Here is a 15,566-nt window from a genome sequence, read left to right on the forward strand (position 1 = left end):
CACACACACACACACACACACACACACACACACACACCATAGTGGTAAAGCACCAAGATCAGCTTTGGCTTCAGTGTAAGTAAAAAACGTCTTTCTTTCATCCATCAGGTTTTATCCTCTACTTCCACACTCATGGCCGGGCAATGCTGGACATATACATACATCAGCTGCTTTTTCTGTCCGTCATTGGTGCAGCAATCTGCATATTCATGGAATTCTTCTTCCGGAGCAACATAGTTTTAGAGCTTCTCAGGTCCAGCTTTGTCTTGCTTCAAGGCAGCTGGTTTTGGCAGGTAAGCTGTTGCTTCTACTTACCAGCAGCAGCATTTGCATTTGGAAAGGGATGTCTGGGATGCACTGAAAAGTCACAGTGAGAATCTTGCCAGGAGTTGGCCAGGAAGGAACCCCTTCTTGGGGGTTTACAGGGTTCTAGTTAGAAAGCAGTTTCTGTCCTCAAGGAACTTCCAGGTCATGGGATGATAAAAGAGTCCAGGTAATTGATTATCTGTCTGTAATCTGAAGACCAGCCTAGTTAATTTCAGAAAAGGTTTCTCACCAGACTGATCATAGGGTGACAAAATTTTCAGCTAGAGAAACTTTAAAAAAATATTGATTTCTGTTGTTTTTAAATCATCTTCATTTCAGAATTTATTCCTCCCCACTCTGCTATCCAGCAAGACATTCTTGTAGCAAATATTTTTTAAAGCAATTCAGAAAACCAACCAACAAATCGAGTCTTACAATTATTTATTGTATTGTATATATAATATTCTGTGCCCTGAGTCCCTCACCTCTGCAAAGAGGATCTCTTGAAGACAGTCTACTAAGTTGGAGCAGAATTGAGATTTGTTTGGATAGAGTGAGTACACACAATGGTAAAATTACAGATGATGTAAGTATGCATATATAATAAAGAACACATTAATGACTAAAATACCTACATATAATTTCAGGGAGGTGGAAAAATAAGAGGTGGATCTGGACTAATTAGGGAAGAATTTCTAGAGCACATTCAGTTTGCAGTGATCACTGATAAGGGCAGAAGTATGATGAGGAAAGTCTTTTAGTTAGGAGTTTCAATTTCATCAGTGATAAGCAATAATAAGTAATGATTTCATAAGCAATAAGTAGTTATGGGAGACTTTGGGGGAGGTAGATGACATCATTAAGGCAACAGGGAAGGCAGGACAATTTGGACAGAAAGGAGTGTTGATTGAGAGGCTGAGAAAGTGGGGACTGGTGAGAGAAATATCAGACTTGGAGCCATTCTAAAGAAGGAAATCAGTCATTCAAATCCTTCAGTAGCGAGCATTTATTAAGTAAAAACAGCAAAACTACCTCTGCCCTCAAGGGGTTTACATTCTTCTCAGTGGAGAAATGTACATGTATAATTACATATACATTATATACAAAATACAAGATAATTTTTTTTGAGTGTGGAAGGTGGCAATGGAGCTGAGCTTTGAAGGAAATTAGGGAGAAAAAGGACAAGAAGAAGACAGGAATGATGGAGCGATGTCCTAGCTAGGTAGTGTAGTGGATAGAGCACCAGGCTTGTTGTCAGGAAGACCTGAATTCAAATCTAGCCTCAGACACTTACTTGCTGTGTGACTTTGGGCAAGTAAATGAAGTTCTGCCTACCTCAGTTTCCTCAACTGTAAAGTGGGGATCATAATAGCACCTACCTCCCAGGGTTGGTGTGAGGATCAAAGGAGATAATAATTATATAGCACTTACCATAGGGCCTGGTACATAATAAGCATTATATAAATGTTAGCTATAATAATGATGATGATGATGATGATGATGATTCTCATTATTATGGGGATAATAATAGTATCTATCTCTCAGGGTTGTTGTAAGGATCAAATGAGATAATATTTGCAAAATGTTTAATGCAGCACCCGGCACATAGTAGGTGCTTGATAAATGCTTATCCCCTCCCCTCCCTCAAATAATTGAGTGTTGATGAATTTTTTCAGCTTAATAGGGTTTTTGGCAGTGTGTCTTTGACAGCCAGGGGACTAAGTACAGGAAATTTAGAAATGGGGTATTACATGAACAAATATTGTATCAACTAAGTGATTTAGTTTATAAAAGAGAGAATATTGGACAAATTTAAGGTTTCTGCTCATCAACAAAATCAGATTGAGTCCTTTTGATGTTTATTGTTAGTAAAAAGTAATTTGACTTTGGAGGCAATGGGAAATTTGTTCAGGCCTGTTTTGCATGTATTCACTTCCCTTATGATATTCTCCATTCCTTTCAGTGATTTTTATTAACTTTAAAGCAAATATTTTTATTGAGCCACAGTCTCATCTTCCTGCCAAAACAAATATAAACACTGTCCCTTTGGGACACAAGGGGGGAGAAACTGTCCCTCTGTCCAATCCAAAAGTGTCTTGTAACACCGGCCCCTCTCAGGCATGAGGTAGAAAAGTTTGTTGACTATAAATAACAGCCGGTGTAGTTCTATATTGGTAGAGGGAGTTTGCTCATCCAGAGTTCCCTATGCCAGTGAAGCCACAGGTCTACCTTTTCCCTTCTCATGTATGGATTATACAGATTATATTGTTTTCTTCAGCAGTAACAATATAGACAATCTGCATTACAGTACTGGTTCCTTGGCAGGAATGGTTCCTTTTCGTTCTTGTTTTTTGTTTTGTTTTGTTTTGTTTTAACAATTTCAGCCCCTGGCACAGTACCTGTGTTACTTGTTATGCTTGCTTTATTCTTGTTATACTCTCTGAATGATTGCTAATTGATCGATATGTTTCTTCCAGATAACGCCAGACCTGGCATTTCTTTCACCATCCTCCATTTCTCCAGTTTTCCCTATATTATTAAAAAAAAGAAAAGAAAAAACAAGTTCTAACTCCTTCCTGGATATACTGCATTTCAAGCAAATACATTTGAAATGATCTTTTGGAATAAGACTTGTTTGAGAGTCAGGGCTGCAGAGTATAGTAGAAACAGTTTTTATAAATCTTAAAATGCTATGTAAATGCTAGCTATTATTAATCTACTCGTGAATGATTGAGAGTTGACTTTAGGAGAATGAATTTGTGTCTGTGGTGTTTCCTTTGACAGGAAGGATACAATTCAACTTCGTTTTCCTAAAGAAAAAAAAAAAGAAGAAACTTGTATTCTGCTTTCTTACCACAAGCATGTCATTTGAGCTCCATAGAATGGCTCAGAGACAAAGATGGCACTTGCTAATCCTTATCTTATTCTTGATTGTAATGACTTTGCCTCCTACAGTTCCATGTCTTTGAACTTCTGGTCATCTTTAAAGTAAAGAGAAAGGAGAAGGGGGTCCTTTTAGAGTTTCTATTGTAGCTTTGTGCCAGTACTGCCATTGGAAGGAAGCATTTACAAGGCTCCATCAACAGACTTAGAAAAGAAGTGGTGAATTATAACATCCTTTGATGTGTAAAGGATGCATTTAATTTAATTCAGTGAACATTGAGGTGCCATCCAGGTGCCAAACTGAATTTACAAAGATGAAAATGGAAAAGCTCCTACCCTCAAAGAGAATACATTAAGGTCATATTTGTTGATGAGTCCGTGTTTCCAGAAACTCTGCTCTTGGACTGAAGAGGAAATCTGAGGTTAATGTTCTCAAGCACTAATGCTATAACTCTTCTAGTATTTTCTTTTCCTCTACAAATGTCTAGACTGGTTTCTTTTTTTACTTGGTGGCCAGATCAAATAATAACTTTGAAATATTTGAGGCCTTAAAAAAAAAAAAAAAAACAACCCACTGCACATCTAGGACCAAAGGAAGCATGCACTTTGTCAGGAAATGAAAGCCTCAGCTGCAGCTTTTCCCAAAAGCCACCTGTGAGAAAAATATTCAGTGCCTGAGGATTTGTTGTTGCTTAGTTGGTACATTTCCTCTTGGGGTATATGAATGTTCTATACCCCAAAAAAGCTTTGTCTTTAGTATATGAGTGCCTTAGTATCTCTGCTTTTCTGAGTTCCTTTTTCAGAGTTTCCTCAGTGTCCAGACAGTTCATGGTGGTACTTGTAGTCTTCGCAGACAATGGTACGCTCACACACACGCCCAGGATCAGAAATTTAGAGATTCTGTAAGCCAGATGTTCCTAACTTTTTTGTGTGTCCTGATTCCCTGCCCAGCTTCTCTCCCATCCCCTACGTTGAAGGTGTAGTAATGCCAGTGACCCTTTTTTCACAGTAATGTTTTAAAATGCATAAAGTAAACTACATGGGACCACAAAAGGACTTACGAATTAGGAGACTGGGCCTCTGGGCAGGGGGTGGGGGGTAGAGATTGGGGGAAGGTGTTGACAGGAGGTGGAGATCTTCTGTGAGCTCTTCCTCACCCTTTCTTCTTCCCATCATTTGACCATATCCATCACCCTTCAATACTCCAGTAGGTCCCTATCAAATGCTACATGAAAGGATAGGTTTGAGGAAGAATATTTGTTGGTGGCAGATTGGTGTCGATCTGATTTACTTTCCAGCACAAACCCAAGATGCTACATCACATCTTTTCTTGTAGTCCTCTTTCCTCTTTCTTCTTTTATAGAAGATCATATGAGGCAGATTCTCATTTTCCAGATACCAAAGGCCAAACAGTTGGTGCTTTTGAGATGGGAGATGGCTAAGTAGATTATTGTCCATTTGTTGACTTTTCTTTTTAAAATGTTATTTTTCAATTATCAAGCCTTTATTTCTCTCCCTTTCATCTTCCCCCCCCCAACCAGTGAATTAAAAAACAAACAAACAGGAAAGAAAGGAAAAGGAGTACACAACCTTTGCATCATACAGGTGTAGTCAGGCAAAAACAAATTCCCACATTAGTCACATTCAAAAATGTGTTTCTCATTCTGCTTATTCGACCATCATCTCTCTGTCATGAAGTTGTGTTCTTTATCATGTGTCCTCTGAAATCATGGTTGATGCTTGTGTTGATCAGCATTCTTAAGTCTTTCAGAATTATTCATTTTTACAATATTGATGTTACAGTATAAATTGTTCTCCCTGCTCTGTTCCCTTCACTCTGCATCAGTTCTTACAGTTTGCCCAGGTTTCTCTGAAACCATCTTTGTCTTCATTTCTTATAGCAGAATAGCATTCAGCCACTATCCAACATCTACTGACCCTTTTAAAATAAAGAGCACTAGGTAGCTCTTGGGTAGCAGGGGGCCTCTCTTTAGGCCTTATACCCAGATTTCCCAGCTCCTCATGTGGAGTCAAGGGAACCAAAGTCATTTCCCTTAAGAGATTTCCTGTTATTAAAAGACTTGCATCATTAAGGTGGGTGTGTTGAGTCATGGGGTTGAAGCCTTACAGCAATCCTGCTTAGTGGTATGGGTTGATGCCCTGCCTCATCAGAGCTGAGTCTTAGTGCTGGAGGAGGCCCCTATTTCTCTGCCTTAGATACTTAAGAACTAGATGTCTTGAGCAACAGCTCCATCACTCAGTGTCATTATTTCTGATGTCATCTCTGTCACTAATTGGGATTAGAAAGGTGAGGCCCTTAGGTCTCTCTGTTAACTCCCAACCTCTGACACAGAGGTCTTTTCCTTCCTGGTATCATTGAGAGACGTAGCTAGCGTCAATAGTCATAATACCCTCTGTAAAACTGGGAAATTTGCCATTTCTGATATTTTATCCCTTTAAAAAAACATGGTTTCTTTATTATTAACTGATAAATGAAAAACTCAGATAATTTGCTGGTTATTTTATCTTCATGACCCTAAATAACTGTATGGTTGAGGTTTGTTGTTGTCATTGCTGATTTTGGGTTGTTTTTATCTTCCCCCACTGAAGTGATAGATTGTTGGTGACACAGAAACACAAACAAAAAGAAGAGTTATGGTGTGGTAGAAAGAATATTGGACATGGTTTTAAAAGATCTGGGTTCATATTTCAGCACTTGCAGGCTATGTGGCCCTGGGCAAGTCAATTCATCTTTCTGAGCTTCTGTTTCTAGAATGACTAAATTTACTAAATGTTCTTAAAATGACTAAAATTACTCATACTACCTACCTTACAGGGTTCTAAGGAATGTGATTTTTTTTTAAACTGTTAAAGAACCATATAAATTAGTTGTTGTTGTAGTCTCAGAAGACCTTCCTCTTTGCACTTGGTAAGAGGGAGTCTCTGGGTAGGAAGACGGCCATGACTACGTCTATATGATTTCAGTGAATTGGGCCATGATGCAGCTCAGAGGGCCATGTGTTGGCCATAGTAATTACTCTCTCAGAACTGCCACATATAAATGATTTTTGACACCACAGTCTTATTTTCTCTCTACATATAGTTATGAGCTCTTTGGAGGGCCGTGTCTTCAGCTAAGCCACCAACTGAGAAAACCATCTAGGTAATGCAAGTGACAGCACACTTTACCCTGACTTAACCAGTTTAGTTAGAATTCTTTGAGGACAACTGAAGGAATTGATTGATGGTAGGTGAAGTAAGCATAGCCAGGAAAACAATGAACGCAGTGACTAGAACAATGTAAGTGGAAAGACTGACAACAAAACTCAATTTAATGTTATGCAATTATAATGACTGAGAAGTTTGGTCATAGAGAAGAGCTGAAAAAGAAAAGCATCTTTTTGGCAGAGGTGGGCGGCTATGGGTAAGGAATACTTCATCTGCTCTCAGACTCTGTCTAACAACTCAGGGCTGGTTTTCCTGAACTGTTCTTTTTCTCTTTGTTATTTTATTCCTCATGACATGGGATGGCTCTCTGGATCCTGGAGGGTGGAGGGACATATTGGAATAAGAAACAAACAAATAAATAAATAAACAAACAAACAAATAAACAGTAAACTTAAATAAATAAATAAATTTTTAAAAGGTGATACAAAAATTGATTAAGATTTTTTAAAATTAAAGGAAAAAGGGGATAAAAGAGCTAAAGAAAAGACTCCATCATATACTCTGGGTAGTTTGTTCATGAATTATCAAGATGATTGCTGTAGTTTTCCACTTTTCTGCGGCTGTTTATTTCATCCAGTTCAACCCCTTCTTTTTGTCAAAGATGGTCACGGATTCTGAGGCTTCCTCCTTAGGAGTCAAGGCTTTGGCTGTTCTCTCTCTTCATTAGAAATCTCTTCTGTGCTCTAGGCTTGTCATTTCCGTGTGGACAGAACCCCAGATTCCCAGGGCCATGCCTGCCTCTCTTCTAGGCTCCAGGCTGGCCTTGCATTTTCGGTTCTTGATAGGCTGTTTCTCTTTGATTTTTCCCTCTTTCAGGTTAGACTCAATTTAGGAGCCTGGGAGAATGGATCTGGAGCTGGAAGAGACCTCAAAAACCATCTAGATTCTCCCCTCATTTTAGAGACAAGGAAACAGGTCTAGGGAAGTTAAGTGACTTATACAAGGTCACACAGGTAGCATCAGGGATGGGATTTGAACCCAAGTCCTCTGACTCCAGTGTGAGTGTTCTTTCTGTCATGGCTCTTTGTACCACATTGTCTGAAAATGAATTTATTTCTTCCTTCAGTTGGCTTGCCTTGCTAATTTCCTCTTATTTGTCAAGGACAGGCTTAAACTTTGGAGTCATGCTTGATTCTTCTTCCTCCATTTTCCTGTCCCAGCTTCCTCAGGAGGCTTTCACAGAGATCCATACAAGCCAGTAATTCATTAAACTATAGGTCTTTATTATATTAATTACTATAATTTTATTATAATATTTTTAATTTTAAATGAAATGTATTATAACAATTATATGTATAATTGTTATTATATATATGTGTATATATATATATATATACATATATATATATATATATATATATATTCGAGGCAATTGGGGTTAAGTGACTTGCCCAGGGTCACACACCTAGTGAGTATCATGTGTCTGAGGCCGGATTTGAACTCAGGTCCTCCTGACTCCAGGGCTGGTGCTCTATCCACTAGCTGCCCCTGACTATTACCCTCTACTAAATCAACTCCACTATCTCCCTAATCTCTCCAGGATAAAATACCGAGTCCTCCATTTGGCATTCAAAGTCCTTCACAATCTAGCTGCTTCCTACTTTTTCCATTCTTATACTTCACTGCTTTCCACAAGACACTGTACCATCAGGCTTACTTCTCTGGCCTGACTCCATGCCTGGAGGGCTCTCCCTCCTGACCCCTCCCTCTATGTTTCCCTAGCTTCCTTCAAGACTCATCTTAGATACTGTCCTCCTCCCGAGACCTTTCTCAGTCCTCCTCCTCCCCTCCCCCCTGTGCCTTCCCTCTGAGATTGCCTTCCGTTTTCACTATAGGCATCTTGTTTTGTTGTTGTTATTGTCTCTCCCTCTAGAAAGTATCCTTCTTGAGGACAGAGACAGTGCTTTTGCTTTTCTTTGTATCCCCAGCAATTAGCACAGTGCCTGGTATACAGCATGTGATTAATAAGTGCTTGTTGAAGCAATATTGTAATGAGAATCAACTGTGAAAGCCTTAGCTACTCTGATCAGTGCAATGATCCAAGAAAATTCCAACAGACTCATGATGAAGAATGCTATCTACCTCCAGAGAGAGAACTGATAGGCTCAGAGTACAAACTGAACCATACTTTCTATTTTTTTTTTTTGCTTTTTTTTTTTTTGCAACATGGCTAATATGGAAATATGTTTCCTATCACTCCACATGTGTAATGAGTATTGCATTTCTTGCCTTCTCAATGTGTTGGGGAGGAGCTGGACGGAAGAAGAGAATGTGGAACTCAAAATTTAAAATAAAAATGCTCATTGACTGACCAGCAGGCTTTATGAGCCTAAGTTCCCTCTTTTGTCAAGAGAAATTTGCAGATGATCTCTTCTGCCTTCGAGCTATAAGTCCTAGGAAGTCTGAGAGGTGACATAGTGGGCCCTTGCACCTGGCCTTTATGTGCTTTAGGCAGCTGTGGGCCACATTACTGGAAAGAATAAAAGGCCCATTGTTGTGGCAGTCAGGGTTCCTGGGTGTATGGCTTGCCATTAAGCCTGAAACCATACTTAAAAATTTACCATCTTTATGATGTATCTGATGGCTTCAATGATGATTATTGTTTTCTACTACAGATCAGCTTTGTATTGTATCCCCCTGATGGAAGACCTGAATGGAACCAGTCGGATCACAGCAACATGCTGTTTCTGACCATGTGCTTTTGCTGGCATTATGCATTCACTTATTTCATCCTGGGTGTGAATTATGCTTTTATCACCTGGTAAGTTAACTGCTATTGGTCATTAGGGATCAGTTCTACAGATTCTAAGGTATATAGAGGCTTGGTGGTGCTGAGCTCTGATTCATTCAGAGGGCCTTTGGCATTTAAAATGAAAATCAAGGAAGAAGAAAGCTGACTCAATGTTTCTTACAGACAATAACATTACTGGTTAGAAAAGGTAGAAAAGACTCATGGAGGTTTCTGGATGCCCTGCTAAGGAGTTTGGACTTTATTTGGTAGGCAACAGGGAGCTAATAAAGATCACAGCTGTATTTCGGAAAGATTTTTCTGGGTACCACATACTAATGGGACCCTCAGAAATATTTATCAGGTGCATTAAAACATAAGGAGAAGAGGTCATTCCTGCTCCTTCTTTCTCTAAATGTCATTACTTGGCTGAGCTGTCAGTTAGCAATTTTGCAATCAATAAACATTTATTAAGCACCGACTATATGCCAGGCATAGTGCTAAGCACTGGGGATATAAAAAGAGGCAAAAGTCAGTGTTTTAATTGGTGGTTTTAGCATGTTGCCTATCCTGATGTTAATTGACAATTCATCTTAGTCAGCCAGTGAATCCTAAAATCAGGGATTTAGGAACATGGAAGATGCCAAATATGTCATCCTATATTTCATTCCCTCTGTTGATTCAATGCAAGGGTAGTCCTTTGAGGATTCAGAGCATCAATTGATGCCCCAGAAATCCCTTGAGCCACTACTGGCACTGCTGAAGCCACTGACTACTGTTTGGTGTCTCTTTTGCCACCTCCAAAAGTAACTGGGAATGATGTAAGGAAGTAAGGGGAGAAGATGGCCCACCTCACATTGGAGGGGAATAAGGTGTAGGAAGCTGTTAGGTAGGAGGAGGCCAGATTATGAAGGTCTTTGAATGCCAATTTTATCTTTGATCTTGGAGGTAATAGGGAGCCAGTAGAGTTGATTGAATAGGGGAGTGTCATGGTCAGACCTGCACTTTAGGATTCCTAGGATGGAAACTCCAAGGATGATGATTGGCTACTCAATTGTGACCCTGTTTGGGGTTTTCTTGGCAAAGATTTTGCCATTTCCTTCTGCAGCTCATTTTACAGATGAGGAAACTGAGGCAAACAGAGTTAAGTGACTTGCCCAAGGTCACACAGCTAGTAAGTATCTGAAGCTGGATTTGAATTCTAGGCCAGGCCCTCTATCCACTGCATCACCTAGCTGTCTTTCCTGGCACATAGTAGGCACTTAATAAATGTTTATTAAATTGAATTGAAAAATTACACAAATAAAAATGTTGCTGTTGGCCTTATTTTATGCAAGCTTATATATATATAGTGCTATTAATTTGTGAAATAAACTATTGCTACTATAGATGTAAATAAAAGCCAATTACAAGGATTCTAACAAAGCTACACAAAGCTACTTGTATACAAAGGAAGACAATATGGTCTGGTGGAAAGAGTACTTTACTGGGAGTCAGAAAAACTTAATTTGTGACCCTGATCTCCTCCTATTGATGAGATCTCCCATCTTCCACAATTACTGTATGACCTTGGAAGCACCATATTATGTCTGGGTCACCACTTTATGCCTCTGGGCCTCGTTTTCTTCATATGTAATAGGAGGAGGCTGGACATAATGATTCCAAAAGCCTCTTCTAGCTCTACTGAACTTTATTCCACAGCCAAGGTGGTTTGTTGACCTGGTAGCAACCCATTCCCTTCCACAAATAACACAACCAAATGCTTTCTTGGGTTCGTATAGCAGTGACTCTCTATAAGGAAAATATCTGACTATGTGTAGTTTGTATCAGAGCTGGGCAAGGGGTAAAATCAGCTGAATTATTCATGGTTTTGTTCTGCTACAGGTAGCAAGTACCTCCTACTCCCTTCACCTCATTCATTTTAAAAAATCCAGTCAACCTCCCACCCCTCAAAAACCCACCTCAGATTCCAGGCTGCAGAAGAAACCAAAAGATGCAGGAGACTAGGAAAGGGAAGGGGTGGAAGTGGTTCAGAGAACAGCTCCTACCCAGAAAGGCCAGGTTAGGCATTTGTATAGAAGTCATAATTGAAGTCATGGGAGTCGATTTGATCACCTGGGGAGACAGTGTGAAGAGGGATCTATAACAGACCGCTTTAAGGGAAGGGGAGGAGGAGTAACCAAGGGAGACCCAGAATTAGGTTAGAGAGGTAGGCAGTGAATTATGACCAGGAAGGCCAGGGAGGAAAAGCTCTCACAAAGGAGGAGGTGGCATAATGAAAGTGATTGTTCAGCTGTCTGCTGTTCTGGATTGCTATTTGCAAAGTTAATATTTTACTGTATAATTAATTCTTATGTCCCTTGATTTGACTCACAATGCCCCTAGTTCAAACCTGTTTAACTATGTCTAATGACAAACTATTCTTTCTTCTCAGGTTGATTAGATCAAAAATTAAGAAGAACTTTCCTCCTGACATGAGATTACTGAAAAATGTTGAACGAGACCAAGAATCAGAAGAAGAAATATAATTTTGTTAGGCATCCCTATTCTTCCAGTTAGACTTCTTACCTTTAGGTTGATGTCTGCAAATGTGGTTTGTCTAGGTTTGTGCTAATATTCTTGTTCTTCCTTATGTGACTAGCCTTGTAAAGGGCAACCTCCAAGATAGCTTATCTTGTGCTTTTATGCGACTAGGTCGCATTAGGGTCAGTCTCTGCATACTGTATTCTCTCACCTTGCTAAAGAATTTGCATGTATTGTTTTTTTAGGCCCAGGTGTACATTTAGAGAGTGGTTTACTTTGCACTTTAATCATGGAATTAGAGGGTTGAGTGGGGTTTCTCTGACAATTTAGTCCATCTTCCTAATGTTTGATGTTGCACATGGAAAAAGATGTGTACTATTTTTCCTTCAGATGGGTTAGATTATCTCAGTTAAACTTACAACCATTTGTAACTTATTAAACACATGATTTAGAGGAAGCACGGTGTAGTGGATTGTGTACTGGCCTTGAAGCTGAGAAGATCTGGTTTCTTGTATCACCTCTGACATATACTGGCCGTGTGACCCTGAGAGAAGTCACTTAACCCCTTAGTACCATGGGCAATTCTCCAAGGTTGTGATACAGAGAAAGTGCTGGTGGGCCTCGGTAGAGGGAGCTTCCTTATCTGAGAGTACCTTATACCAATGAAATCATAGGTGGTCCAGGCACAATATCCTGTCTTAAACTCAGAATTAACATGCCCTCCATGCCAATGGGTGAATGTCTTTCAGCGCAGAGACTTTGCATCTTTCTTGCTAGCTATCCATCCAATGCCTTATCTTCACTAGCACTTGGTGTGGACATCTGTTGGCCATAGAATGGACTCAGCAGCGATAATAAGACTCCCAAGTAACAGCTGCACAAGTTAACATATGTTTAAATTTATATGTGAATAAAAATACTTAACCTACATGATCTCTATTTCTCTCTCTTCTCACAGCAGTATTTAAGCCAGTTACATGAGGACAGACTAGAAAGCAATTTGAGGGTGGATAAACCCTCTTTAGTTACTCTAGTGCTGGAGCTGGGCTATGTAAACTTGCCAAGGATTGGGTAAGCAAGTAATGAAGGAGGCGTTTTTACTTTTGCTTAATTTTGACATTGCCATGATCTTCAAGGGTTGAAACTGTCATCCCCCAAAGCATGTCCCCGGCATGGAGATGTTCTTTGATTCAGACCTCCATTCTGGTTAGATTGACCATGGGCTCAGAAATTCGCTATGAACGAGAGAAAAAACCTCTCAGAGCACCTTGAAGGTGTGAGCCCAGGCCTTGAGCCAACCTGAGAGACAGGTTGATGAACAGAATGAGCACTGCGTTCAGAGTCCTGGATTCTGGTCCCAGCTGTGGGAGCAAGGGTGGGTGGCTCCTTTCTGAGCCTCAGTTTTCTGAGGAAGGCCGACTAGACCAGAGGTGTCAAACTCAAATAGAAATGAGGGCCGCTAAGCCATACACAAGGATCCTTATGGGCTATGTGTTGGCTGAGTAAACAGCATTATGTGCTATTACACTTTTATTTATTTTGTGATACTCTTCCCAGTTATGTTTTAATCTGATTCAAGCTATACTTTTCATTGTTTGACACCTTTGGACTAGATGATCTCTAAGCTTCCTTCTGGCTTTAGAACTGATTGAAGCGTGTGCTATTCTCAGGAGTCATTTATGATTGTTCTGTACTGTTCCTATGTTTGAGTCAGTGAAGTTGATCAACATTTATTAAGTGTTCCAGGCACTGTGCTAAATGCTGAGGATACAAAGAAAGGTAAAAGACAGTTCCTGTTCTCAAGGAGCTCACAGTCGGGTAGGGGAGATAATGTGCAGACAACTATGTACAAACAAGCTATATAGAAACCAAATAGGAAAGAATCAGCAGAGAGAAGGCACTGGAATTAAGAGGGATCCAGAAAGAATACCTACAAAAAGTGGGATTTCAGCAGAAAGCCAGGGAAGTCAGGAGGCAGACATGAGGAGGGAGAACATTCCAGGTGTGGGGCTCAGCTGTGTCACTGGATCTCAGAGTGTGTTGAGAGGCAGGGAAACATGCAAGGTGTAAGAGACTGGGAAGATGCAGGGGATCAGGGTAGGGTGGGGCCCACAGATTATGGAGGCTCTTAGCTTTACATGAAGGGCTCTGTAGTGAACAAGGCTGGGGATGATGGATTTAGGAATCATTGCAGCAGCCCTTCATTGTGGAGAAAAGAAAGGAGGCTTATGGGCAATCTCAGGGGAAGGAAGGCATTTCATAGCCTTGGTTCTCAAATTTCAGAACTCCCAAAAGGTCCGGAAATCTGCCATAGTTATGTATGTACCACCTTGATGGTGGAAGGTGGAGATGAGATGATTCAGGCCCGGGGGTCAGACCTACTGTCAAGCTCACAAAACATTTTATTACTTAGGATTTGAAAAGAATAGGCATAAATCTGTACCTATGCAATAATCTTGAGAGCTGTTCCAAAATATTTGGTCCAAGGAACAAATTACGAAAAAAAAAAATCATGCAGGTGCTCATTAGGACACTTAGGGAATCAGGATACAGCGATCCTACTCCTGTTCTGTGTCATTGGGCTTTTTTTTTTGGATCAATCAATTTTCATGATTTTGGCATGTCTGGGTTCTGCTAATGAGTGAGGTCTCAACTGAAGCCATTAGGAGTGGGCCTGCGATTTTGGTGACCTCGAGAATTAGTAGCATCATAATGATTCTCTTATAAAATGTCTTTCATTCATTATCCATTTGCCCCTCAACAGTGTTCTGAAGTAAGTTCTGTAGATATTATCATCTCTACTTTATTATAGAGGAAGAAACTAAGGCACTGGGTAAGTGACTTGCACCAGGTTACATGGCTAGTAAGTGGCAGAGCCAGGATTCAAACCTAGGTCTTCTGACTCCAAGTCCGGTGTTCTTTCCACTGTGTGGCATCATGTGGAATCATGGGATTGAAGAATGAGGTAACTAGTGATGGAATTTTATAAGTGGAGTGGACAAGCAGTTTTTGTAAATTCAAGAATGGGCTTTGAAGAATGTCCAGTGCAGTGGGGCCTCTGGAAACTTTCCTGGTAGAGAGAGCTGAGATGTACTTGTGAAGCCCAGCTCCTGGGATATATCCTGGTGCGGATGACTCTAAGTTCTGAAACAAATAGTAAATTCAAACCCTACTGCAGTAGTTTTGTGATTCTTGGTTAAGTTTTTCAAGAGAATATTTAATGAAATAACATGATGAATAAACAATACTGCAGGCTTGAACTCAAACAATAGAGGTTGGTATTTTCTTTTACTGGTGTGTGTGTGTGTGTGTGTGTGTGTGTGTATTTGTGTATAAGGGGGAAGAAGTCACCTCTGATGGTCCTTTGATCATCCTAAGGTACTGAAAGAATCTCTAAGAGTTAGTTAGAGGTCCAGTTCCCTCCATTTATTGCTGAGGACGCTGAATTCTCTAATTGTTTCAAATAGCTTTGTTTTGCCATCCAACTACATGTTAGCTTTTTGAAGGCAGCGACCATAACCTCTTACATTTATATAGTGTTTTGGGTGCTTTATACCTTGGTAATCTCATTTTAGCCTCACAGCAACAATGGGTGATAGGCAGGTATTATCCCTATTTTACAGATGAGGAAACTGAGACTCAGAGTAGCTAAATGTCATACTTAATTTCACATAGGTAATAAATGATAGAGCTGGGCTATGCACCTAGATCCTCAGATCTCAAATCTGCTGTTCTTTTAGCATTGTGTGGTGGAAAAAGTGCCTAAAGCTCCTATGTGTCCCCAGATGCTTGCTGATGGATTTGTTAAGCCCGCTCACCGTACCTCACACCATTATAGCAAATAAATGAGATACAGACACTCCTCAACTTTAGAGCAGGCTCTATTTGGAAAGCTCAT

General features: G+C 40.1%; 1 protein-coding gene across 5 annotated transcripts in view; it reads left to right on the plus strand.

The window, feature by feature from the left end:
* Positions 1-12,596, plus strand: part of TMEM45A (transmembrane protein 45A) — a 90,133-nt gene extending 77,537 nt beyond the window's left edge. For all 5 annotated transcript variants that reach the window (XM_027868286.1, XM_027868270.1, XM_027868292.1 and 2 more), the window contains 3 exons: positions 109-293; positions 9,033-9,178; positions 11,580-12,596. In XM_027868286.1, coding sequence (XP_027724087.1) covers positions 109-293; positions 9,033-9,178; positions 11,580-11,673 — 425 coding nt within the window. In that variant the 3' untranslated portion in view covers positions 11,674-12,596. The remainder of the gene's footprint in view (positions 1-108; positions 294-9,032; positions 9,179-11,579) is intronic.
* The last annotated feature ends 2,970 nt before the right edge of the window (positions 12,597-15,566 follow it).

The sequence above is a fragment of the Vombatus ursinus genome, unplaced genomic scaffold (assembly GCF_900497805.2).
Source record: "Vombatus ursinus unplaced genomic scaffold, bare-nosed wombat genome assembly UNPS02001419.1, whole genome shotgun sequence".
Taxonomy (NCBI): domain Eukaryota; kingdom Metazoa; phylum Chordata; class Mammalia; order Diprotodontia; family Vombatidae; genus Vombatus; species Vombatus ursinus.